The sequence below is a fragment of the Equus quagga genome, chromosome 4 (genome assembly GCF_021613505.1).
Source record: "Equus quagga isolate Etosha38 chromosome 4, UCLA_HA_Equagga_1.0, whole genome shotgun sequence".
Lineage (NCBI taxonomy): Eukaryota > Metazoa > Chordata > Mammalia > Perissodactyla > Equidae > Equus > Equus quagga.
The window spans coordinates 70,455,711-70,467,100 of record NC_060270.1 but is presented as its reverse complement, the minus strand read 5'-3'; the positions used below and the strand labels follow the sequence as shown (position 1 = coordinate 70,467,100).

The 11,390-nt window shown below is 50.7% G+C and overlaps 1 protein-coding gene across 1 annotated transcript in view; it reads left to right on the top strand.

The window, feature by feature from the left end:
• The first annotated feature begins 2,624 nt into the window (after nucleotides 1-2,624).
• TFCP2L1 (transcription factor CP2 like 1) overlaps nucleotides 2,625-11,390 on the top strand; it is a 53,051-nt gene continuing 44,285 nt past the window's right edge. Inside the window, exons 1-2 of the mRNA XM_046659695.1 lie at nucleotides 2,625-2,770; nucleotides 6,321-6,472. Coding sequence (XP_046515651.1) covers nucleotides 2,709-2,770; nucleotides 6,321-6,472 — 214 coding nt within the window. The 5' untranslated portion in view covers nucleotides 2,625-2,708. The remainder of the gene's footprint in view (nucleotides 2,771-6,320; nucleotides 6,473-11,390) is intronic.

Genomic DNA, 11,390 nt, shown 5'->3' with positions numbered 1-11,390 from the left:
ACCACAACCCGGAAACTCAGCCTCATCGCCCCCATTTTACCAACAGCAAAGCCAAAGCCCCGTGGGCCAGTGTATCACCTCTCAGTTGCTATGAAACCAACCATTCCACAACTTAGTGGCTTAAAACTGCAGCCAGGGGCTGGCCCGGTGGTGCAGCGGTTAAGTGCACACGTTTCGCTTTGGCGGCCCGGGGTTCGCCGGTTCGGATCCTGGGTGTGGACATGGCACTGCTTGGCGAGCCATGCTGTGGTAGGCATCCCACATATAAAGTAGAGGAAGATGGGCACAGATGTTAGCTCAGGGCCAGTCTTCCTCAGCAAAAAGAGGAGGATTGGCAGTAGTTAGCTCAGGGCTAATCTTCCTCCAAAAAAAAAAAAAAAAACTAAAAAACCAAATCTGCAGCCATTTCCTTGTTCCCAAGTCTGCATTTTGGGCAGGGCTCAGTGGATGGCTCATTTCTGTCCCATGTGGTCTGTTAAAGCAGATCCATTGGCACATCCAAGATGGCCTCTGCCAATGGCCAGAATGGCTGGGGGCTGCCACTGCTCTCCAATGGGCAGTTAGACTCTCCCTGCGGTGGAGGCAGAAGCTGCCTGGCCTCCTAGGACCAGCCTGGAACCGGGACAGCATCATTTCCACTGCATTCTATGGTCCGCCTTAGTGGGAGAAGCAGCGTGCGGTCAATTCACCCCAGCCAGGTCACGCACCCTGACAGAGCCCTGTGGTAAACCCAGGTCTGAGCCACTGTAATCTCTGTCCCACATTTGGTGCCCTTCCTCCAGGCTTTTGCACATGCCGTGAGCTCAGCTGGGGACCCTCCTCCGTCCCCCACTCCACAGATTGGCTAATGTCCGCCCACCCAACCGTTGGGGACATCACCTTCCCCGGAGACTTTCCAGAGCTCCGGTCCTCCCTTGTCTTGCAGAGCAGCCTCCACTTCCTTGATCATGCTGTTCTGTACTTGCTGCCCACGCTTCGGCCTCTCCAGTTAGAACGCAAGCTCGCAGCCCAGCACCCAGTGCCACGCCTGGCACATGGCAGGTGCTCGCGGAAAGAATCCAGGAAAGGACATGCTCTGTCCACACCACCCCAGAGTGCCTCCTACTTAAAGGCTGTGCTTGTCATGGACCCTCAGACGGAGCTCAGTGTTCAGTATATTTATTAGGAAGTTCCCGGGAGATTAACACCTGTGAAGGGGTGGGAAGGAAGCAGGAGTGGACTGGGGGAACTCCCGTGACAGCTTCAGCTTTGACTGGCCCCATGGGGAGGCCTGGGGCTAGAACAGCCATCAGTGGAGACGGCCAGACTTTTATACCCCCAGCTTGACAGGCACCAGGACTGCCCGCATTGGGGTGTGACCTTGGGTGAGGGGCTCTGCAGCAGAGGCGTCCCCGGGGGCTGGGGGCTGTCAGCTTGCTGGGCTCACAGCACACCCTGTGGCTGGTGCAGGAGTCCTTCCCTGAAGGGGGATGCAGCGCAAGAGCAGAGGGAGGTGAGGGGGAGTTTATCTACCTCCCTCCTCAGGGAGCAGGGAGTTCTGGGCCCAGGTGTTCGTGGGGCTTCCTTCCATTAGATGAGGACTAAGGGACAGCTCTTCTGAGCCAGGCACTGTGCCATGTAGTGTGGGTCTGGATATCACCTGGGGTGGCTCACGGCTCCTTGACCTCCACTCCCTCCTCACTGCCCTGACCCCACGACCCCCTGTCCACACTCTATCCAGATTGATCTTTCCAAAAGGCAAATCAGATATGCAAGTCCTCTGCTTGAAACACACAGGATAAAATCTCAGCTCCCTGCTAGGGCCTGCCAGGCCCTCCATGATCTGCCCCACTCACCACTCCCATCTCATCTCCTCTGCTGCCCCCTTGGGACCCAGTCCCAGCCATATCAAAGAAGGGCAGTCTCAGGGCCTCGGCAATTACCCTTGCCCCTGCCTGGAACCATCTTCTCTCCAGATGTCCAGAGATACTTCCTCTGCATGCATAAGGCCTCAGCTCAATGTCACCTCCTCCAGGAAGCCTTCTCTGATTATTCACTTGATGCATTCCTTTCTTTCATACTTATTCAACAAATATTTATCGAGCACTTACTATGTCCCAAGCGCTTTTCTAGGTAGTGGGGACAACGCGGTGAGTTACAGAGTCCAGGCCTTACCCTCTTGGAGCTTACGTTCTATTGGGAAAGACAATCAATACGAAAGTATAAATTAAAAGAAAAAACACCACGATTTCAGAGAGCGTGAAGTGCTATGAAAAACCACGAGCAAGGCGAGAGGGCACAGAGTGTGGGCCGCGGTCCCCGACGTCCAGCACAGAGCGGTCTCTCCCCCGCGACAGCGCCGCTCGCTCGCTCGCTCGGGGATCCGCGCTGGGCACAACGTCGAGAGCGGCGCGCGGAGGAGGCGCACGAGGCCGCCGAGGGTCGCCGCAGACCCACCCTCGGGGGCCGCCCCGCGCCGCGCCGCGCCACCCGCCTGGCGGCCCGGGAAGGGCGCGCCCGTGGCTCGGCTCGGCCAGGTGCGGGGCCCCGGAGCCGCCTCCCTGCAGCGCGGCCTGGGCGGGTCTGGCCGCGGCCCCGCCCCCGGGCCGTCCATAAAGGCGCTGCGGCGGCAGGCGGTGGCAGCGCTGCCTCCAGGTGCCGGTGTGCCCTCGGCCCGCGGCCCGTTCGCTGCGCGCCCGGCCGCTCGGGGCGGGCTCAGAGCTCCAGCCATGCTGTTCTGGCACACGCAGCCCGAGCACTACAACCAGCACAACGCCGGCAGCTACCTGCGGTAAGGCCCGCGCCGCCCCCGACGGGCGCTGCCCGGGCTCGGCGGGGCGGCGGGCGAGGCGCTGGCGGGCGTCCGAGGACCGGGCGGGGAGCTCCGGGGCCCGGGCGCCAGGGCGCCCTCGCTGCGCCCCTGCCTCCCCATCCGCCCTCCGGGCGCTGGGGCCGAGAGCCGCCCGGATCCCGCCTCCCGCCTCGGGACCGACGGACGGACGGACGGACGCGGGCTCCGCGCGCCCCTGTGGCCCCGGCAGCGCCGCCGCCTCCCCGCGTCGCTGCCCGCGCGTCGGAGAAGAGGCAGCTTCCTACCCTCCGTCTGGTGCCTGTCCCGGGAGGTCTGGCTCGCTGCGCGTTGCCCTCGCCGCCCGGGCCCCTCGCCCGGACTCGCGGCCTCTCCAGCGTCCTTGGTCGCACCGAGGGGCCAGCGAGCGGCCAGCGCCGTCCTGCGCCGTAGCCTCGCCGACGGCGGCGGGCGGGGGCTGGGGGACAGGTGCGCTCCCTCCAGGTGGTCGCGCCTCCCTTGGCCGAGGCCCCACGTCTAGTGCCCTAGGCGGGAAACTTTCTTCTGCAGGGACTGGACGAGTGCCCTTCAAAGGGAAAGGTCAGCCCTGCCTGTTCTGCAGAGTTCTCTCCTGTCCCCTTTAGGGAGGAGGACCCCGTGCGCTTCAGTTCCCGGAGGATTGTTTTTCCCTGTTCTGCAGCTGGCAGGGGACTAATGGGCAGTCAGTTCGCTTTCTGAACTCGCCAGAACCAGCTTTAGCCTGTCTTTATTTCCATCCTAGTCACAGTTTATGAAATGTGTCTAATTTAACCCAAAGGGCATTTGGTATGTGCTCGGAGAAGGTGACTTGCAAGGCTGAGGGAGTCGCTGGCATTGGCAGATCCAAAGTGAGAGGCACCCTGCGTGCTTTTTTTGGCCCCAAAGCTGTTCTCCTTCAGATTTAACAGGACGAGTCAGCTGGGAATCCTGGCTTCTGGTCGGTGTCTGTCCAGCAGTCCTCCCCGAAGACATGCCCCACCAGAAGGCGGAGGAGTGGCTGGGTTGGACCGGCGTGTCCGCTGTTCTTTATTCGCGGGCCAGAGTGGTGGCAGACCGCGTAGTCCGTCGCCGGTCTTCACCGAGGACTGGAGGGCTCGTGCTGGCGCGGTGATGTCAGCAGAGGGGGCTGCGCTGGGGGATGGTGGAAGCCCAGTGGGCAGAGGTTAATTCCCTAGCAGGAGATTGTGTCCATTCCCTTACATGAAATGCTGCTGCGGAATACATTTTTACTTTCTTGCACAAAGAAGTTTTAGTTGTAGTTTTGCCTAAATTTTGCTTTGTGGCCATTAGGTGTGTTGCCATATTTTAAAAATGAGTGTGAGAGGCTGGCTGGGAGGCATAGTGGTTGAGTTGACCCGCTTCACTTCGGTGGCTCTGGGGGTCACCGGTTTGGATCCCGGGCGTGGACTATGCGCTGCTCGTCAAGCCATGCAGTGACAGATGTCCTACATATAAAATAGAGGAAGATGGGCACGGATGTTAGCTCAGGGCCACTCTTCCTCAGCAAAAAAAGAGGAGGATTGGCAGTGGATGTAAGCTTAGGGCTAATCTTCCTCAAAAAAAAGAAAAAATGATTTTGAAGGTGACCCTGAGTGGAGGGTGAGTGTGTTTAAAACTTCCTGGATACCTAAAATGGCATCCCATGAGGGAGTGATTCTCTTGCATGGGCAGTGCCTCTGGTACTGAGATTGACATTTGTCTGTGGAATATCTCAGACACCTTTTAGGATTTGGGTACGGCTTTAAGGGAGGGGAGGGGAGTGGGGTGGGAGTTGGGGTGAAAGGTGTCATGCAGCCCTCTTGGTTTCTGGGGTCATTTTGGGACCATGGGTAAAGAAGCCGTGGGTCCAGGCTCTTCTTTTATCTCGCTTCTGGAAGATGGGTTTTTTGCCCTTGCAGAGGTTGGCTTCAGGGAAGGCCAAGGTGGGGGTCAGTGAATACACCACTCCTCCCCCCGACTCTAGATTGAGGGTCTTGTCCTTTTCCTTGGTTCCGTATTTTGGTTTTGGTTGTCTCCTCACCCTGCAGAGCCTCTGCAAACCATCTGACCTCGCCAGGCAGTGGCCTTTACTCCTTTCTTCCCTCTGTGTTTGATGTTCTCGTGACTTTTATTCCTTGGCAAATAAGGATGCCAGGCTTGAAACAAGTTACTGTTGAGTGATGGTTCTAACCCCCCCCCCCCCCCCCCCCCTTATTTAAAGGCAGCAGCCCATGGATTATTAACTTAACGTGGTCTGGGCAAACACGAAGTGATGCAAGCCCAGGTGAGCAGGCCTGCCCACTTCTCCTCTGTTCCTCGATAACCCCTTGGGCTGGGCGTGTGCCCGGGCTGCTGAGTGGAAGGCGCGGCGTGGGGGAGCCGAGGCAGCACCGTGTGCTCACCTTTGGGCAGCGGGTGGTGGCAGGTTTTCCAGGTGTGCCCCAAGCCAGACTTTTCCCTCTGAGAACTGGCTAGACGCTGCTGGGATGTGTGCTGGGTTTGTATTTTGGAGACACTTGTTTATTGTGTCCTACGAGGTACAGATTGTCCCAATGACTCTGCTTTTTATCTAGTGAAGAGGGGTCAGCGAATCTGATTCATAGCCGGGACACACGGAAGAAGGGTCTAGATAAGGGCAGGGGCACTTTTTGGGCACCTGTTTCCGTGCTGTTCGTAATCTAGAGGTCCTAAACAAGTCTCTCCTGCTCACAGGTCGCTCGTGTTCTCAAGGATTTCTTTTTGCCTTGCTAGGGTATTTAAAAAATACACCTAGAAACAGGTGCTCCAGTCAGGCTGAGGCGAGGCTGCAGGCTTTGGGTATGGCGGGGGATTTTGTTTAGAGGTAGAGGAAAAGAATCTTGACCATCTCAATATTTTCCATTTGGATAAGAAGACTGAATTGAGACCAAAGTCCGTCCTTCTTGTTTTGCATTTAGGAGACATTAGTATGACCCTTAAAATCAGGGTTGTGGGCCAGCTGTCCTTTTTTTAGAAGGGTGGGGCAATGTCTCAACTTGGGTGAGTACGGCAAACTGTTTGTGTATTTGCAGAGTGGATGGAGCCCCGAGGAGAGGGTTGTATTGGTCTGAAAAGTAGCCAATAAATAGAATAGTTTATTTAAAAGATTAAAATTTTGTTCAGATTCTTATTCTAAAAGCAAGACTTTATAACGAGCAGTCTCTCGTGGATGGAAATCCTGTGGCATCTGAAGTTCTCTCCGTGGCGGCTAGTCGCTTTGTCACAGAGCTTTCTGTAATTTGTAGATAGTAGGTAACTTTGTATTTTTACTTCCTTGATGATTGGACTGAATAAATCTGAGAGTTGTTGAGTGAAGATAGAATCATCAAGGAATGGTTCATTGTTTGAAAGCATCTTGGAGTGACGGCGGGATCGGGAGCCGAACCTGTGGCTGTAACGTGCGTGGCTGCACTGCCCTAGAAGCCCGAGGTCTGCCTCTGCCTCGCTGCCTTGGCTCTGTCTTTGCAAACGGGCTCCTTGGGCTCAGTTCCTGACGGCTCCCTCCTGTGTGTTGCAGTGATGTGCTCGCCCTGCCCATCTTCAAGCAGGAGGAGCCGCAGCTGTCCCCCCAGAACGAGGCCCGCCTGCCGCCCCTGCAGTACGTGCTGTGTGCCGCCACGTCCCCCGCTGTGAAGCTGCACGAAGAGACGCTGACCTACCTCAACCAAGGTAGTGGCTGGAGCCCTGGGCTGGGGCTGGGGGAACTGCCCAGAAGGAATTCGGAGTTGACCTGAGCAACTCATTTGGGCCTCATGACCTGCCACAGTGGGAGAGGTTGGGTTCCGGAAGGAGGCTGTGGTGTCAGATAGAGTCCATTTCCTAGCTCTGAGACCTCCCTGAGCCTCAGTGTCTTCATCTGAAAAGTGGACACATCCACTGTGTTGTTACTTGGGTCAAACGTGGGTAATATATGTCACGATCCTCCTACAGGCATTTCACAGAGCAGATGGTCAGTGATTGGCAGCCTTTGTTATAATTACTATTTACTGTACCAGGACTGATGTCCTTTTCTGGGTATAGATTGAGCACCTTTGGTATATTAGGTATACTGCTCTCGTTTCTGGAGCTGCACCTGGCAGTTGTGGGAAGACAGGCCCTGCCTAGCTCAGCGCGGGGCCTGGATTCCACACGGCCGGGCAGAGGCCCTTTGTGACCACGGGGACGAGATTGCCGACTGCATGCTGAGAGAAGTGGCACGGGCTTTGAAGGTGGAATTCCAACTCCGGCACTTCCCAGCTCTGGGACTTTGAGCTGCCTTTTCTATTTCTCTGAGCTTCAGAATTTTCGTGTGTAAAATGAGGAGTGTAATTTTTGTTTCAAAGAGTGAAGGTGTGTGAATTGCCTGGTATGACAGTGGCTGTTCGTTTGCCGATTCCCTTTATCTGGACACGTAGATCAGTGTCCTGATGGATGGCGTTTTTGTGGTTTCTGTGTGATTATATGTATGTGTTTATTGCACTTCCCTCCTGGGTCACGTTGTAGGCTCTGCGGCGTCCAGTGGATTAATTGCCCCTCGATTTTAATGGGGAGAGCAGAGGGCCGGGGCACACAGCGCTTTCTGGAGGGTTCACCGAATTGCGGGGGGCAGCTGCAGTGTGCTCTCGGTGTGTCTACACGGGCTGCCTCCTTTCTGTGGAACTTTAACTCCTCAGTTTGGAGCCAGCTGGGGAGGAAATCCAACCTGATCATCAGGGTCTCCTCTGACTGTGAACTTGCAGGCTTCTAGGCCAGGGAACCAGCTCAGAATGGTTCTCAGGCGGCTCTGCGTCTGCTGCCAGGTGGAAACGACCCCTCCCGTTGTTGACGTGGCCCATTGGAAGGGCCTGCTTATCCCTGTGGGTAGCGCTGTGGCCTCCGTTGGTCGCCAAGCCAAACCCAGTCAGCAGGAGTGCACTGGCTCAGGCCCTGAGATCTGTGCTCCCTTAGTGGAGGCCGGTGGCCGTTGGTGACAGTGCTGTGGCCATGTGGAAGAATACCTCTGTGCTTGTTTGTGGAATGGCCTCGGCCGTTTTCCTTTCTCTTTCATGGAAGGTCAAATGCCACCCACTTGTGGTGTACCTTTGAGCAGTCTCGATTTCCTCTCTGGGCTTCTGCTTTCTTGCCTGAATGTGGCATGGAGAAATGGGGTGATGTTTACTGAGCGTTTAGCTCCAAGGTAGTTCTTGTTTCTGGCCCTCCTGCAGTGCTGAGCACCGAGTGGTCTGAGGCCCTGGACCCTGTGTGCCGCCTCTTCCCCACCCTGTGAGGCCTCTGCCTGCCTTCCCCGCCCCCACCCCTTCCCCCACCCCCTCCCCCTCTAATCGGTCCCCTTTGGACAATGTTTGGCAGTCAACATACTAGATCTTTTAAAAAGTTATCTTTTGCTTAATGTAGGTAAGTTAAAAGAGGGAAAAGCAGTTGCCCCATGGTCTTACCAGCCTGTGTTAATTTGGTATATTTACTGTAGATATTTTTTGTTACATTTTCCTGATTATTAAACAATACATGTTCATTATGGAAAATTTGAAAGATTTATAAAAGTATAAGGAAGAGAATTAAAAGAAAAATAAAATTGAAGTCTCCTCTAATTTCACCTGAGAACCACTGCCAACTTGATTTCTACGTATTTGTGTATACATCTTTTAAAATTATGATCAGGCTACCGAGATAGATCCTGTTTTCTTCATTTACTGTGTTTGTGAACTTTTCATCTGTCGTTCAAAATGCTTTGAGAACTTAAATTTTTGTAATGGTTGCATACGATTACATTTCGTAGTTCTGTTACTTTGATGAGTTTCATAGTAGGGACACTTTGTATTCAGTTGTTATCTTTGTGTGAAATGTTGATTATTTATTTTTTTTTTAGATAAATACCTTAGAAGTAGAATTACTGGATTAAAGGGTTTGAATAAGGCTTTTGATACATTTTCCCAAATTGCCTTCTCAGCAGAATGTACTAATTTACACGCTAGCTAGCAGGGTACATTTTACTGTCTTTTTCCCAATATTGGATGTTATTGTTTTCATCTGATTAGTGAAACAGAATTTAATCTTAAACTGGCATTTCTATCATTGCTAAGGTGGTTGAATATTTTAAAATATATTTATCAATCTTTTTTATTTCTCCATCAATTATGTTCATGTCCTTTGCACATTTTTCTACTGGAATGTGTATATCTTGTTGGTCGTAAGAGCATACCGTCTATGAAAAACATCAACCTTTTAGCTGCCGTACGTTGCAAACATTTTTCCTGTCAGTTGCTGGCCATTTAACTTTATTTATTTTGTGATAACTATATTTATAGTGTGGGATATGTGTCATGATTTTTTTTCTGTGTAGAAATTTATTTTAAATGTCTATGGTCAGATCCTTCAGTCTTTTAAAATGATTATTTTATGCTTAGAATACCTGCCCACCCCAAAATCAGCTTAGTAGTTTCCTACATTTCATTGAACGTTTTCTAAATTTTAACATTGAAATGCACTTGGAATTTTTGTTGGAAACTTAACAGTTAGTCATTTAATGATGTTTTAGATTATTACCACATAAATTATATTTTTTCAGCTTTACCAGTGAGATTTATACTATCATATGTTGCACTGGAATTTATGATGTGCTGTAAAGGTCTAAGTTGGTTTATTTTTTGAAATAGTTAACCTACTAGTTATTCCCTAGTTTATCCTTTTCTCACTGGCTTGAAAATGCCACTTTTTAAACATTTACAAAACCGTATTCTAAAGTATTAGTCCAGGAACAGACCCTTATAGAGATGTTTGTCCCGAAGCCCTGACGTTTGTTGATTCTTGCTCCTTGCTCATTGAACTAATTATATATATATTTTATATATATAATATATATTTCCCTGTTTAGGTGCAGAAGTTTCTTTCATCATTTTTCTTAGCCATTCGGGATAATTTATTCTCAAAGATGAATTTTACGGCCATTGAATCTTCCTTTTGTCTTTTTGTAAACATTGATGAGATCATGTGCTTTATAAAATTGTTTCTCTTATTAAACACCATTCTTGTAATAGCGTTTTCTACTGTTATTAAAGCCTCTTAAACATCATTTAAAATGTCTGCATATTATTTCACTATTTCCTCTTGTTAATTAGGGCAGAGTATTGTCATAACTGCTGGAAGAAAATATACAGTGTAATTATTTTAGTTTCTGTCCCCCACAAAGAATGGAAGCCCTGTGAGGGCAGAGCCCTGTCTTTTTAACGTTGTGTCCCCAGCGTTAAGCCTGGTGCCTTGATGGTAGGTGCTCTATGAATATTCAAAAAATTAAAAAATAGGCGTGATTTAGTTTATTTCCATTTTATTTTTCTGTCTTCTCTCTCTGTTGCTATTATCAGTATTGCTGTACTGGCTATCTTTTTTGGTATACCTTAATTAAAGTAGCCTTTAAATCCTTCTACATCGTATGACAATTAGGCATCGATTCAGTTTAAGAAAAAAGTAGTTTTGACACATCAGTCAAAAGCTTTTTGATTAATCGAAAGGTTTGCTGTTAAATATTTAACGTTTTTGCATTGGCCTTATGATGTTTATTGCATTATTTCTGTGGGGCCGTCCCCATAGAAGTATGTGATGTGTTTGTGATGATGTGTTTGAAGTTCTCTGAAAACATGGAAAGGATGCTGTATCTATAAATCAAAAAGTCGTTTAAACCATTGGATGCTCATTTCTCAGTGCAGTGTCAGACCAATGCCTTGACATCATGTCGCTTGGGCAAGGTGTGTTACGTGTGCGTGTCCTGTCACCAAGCCCAATGGCTAATTTTGGATGTGGTCAAAATTGAAAATGGTTTGAAAAACAAAGTATGTCCTTTTCCTCTGAAATGGAGTCCCAAGGAGAAGTGGTAGACAGCTATTAAATGGAAGGCTGCAAATTTCCAGATCAACCTCTTTGTCAGTGGCCAAAGGTCACTGTGGATCTTTCCTGAAGGCTGGAGCCAGAGGGCAGGGATGAGGTGGGTGGGGGGGGAGAACAGAGGAAAGTCAACCTTAGGCAATTTGTGTAGGGAATTCTGGCTTTGAGATAAGAAACAACTTTGCAAGAATTGTTTGTTATGGAGAAAGCTTTGGTATTTCCTACCAGAGCAACTCTTGCATCTTAAATATAGCAATGAATTTTTACAGGAGTCTTACTTTCATTCACGCATGGAATAAAACTTCCTGTCCATTGGAAGGAGAGCGTGGTTCAGTGAGAAGAGAGAAAAGCCATGTGCAAAGGCAAGAATGGGGTGGGGGTAGGGTGGAGTTAAGCACACGGTCATTCCAAAGACTCCTAAATGGTTTAGGATGACTAGGGTTTGGAACATTAGGAGTGTGACTGATATGGCTGGAGAGGTAGACCAGGTGGCTGAAATCTCCGGCTGCCTTGCTGAGGCTGCGACCAGGCAAGTTGACATCTCAGGACCTGCAATTTGTTCATCTGTAGATGGGGGAAATAAAACCCCTACAAAGTAGGTGCTGCTGTATGGGTCAGATGCGTTAGTGCGTGTAGAGCCCTGAACACGGTGTCTGGCACGTGGTGAGCACTCACACGTTAGCTATTATTAGTAATAAAGTGGACGCATGTTGCCCCTACTCCTATTCTGGAA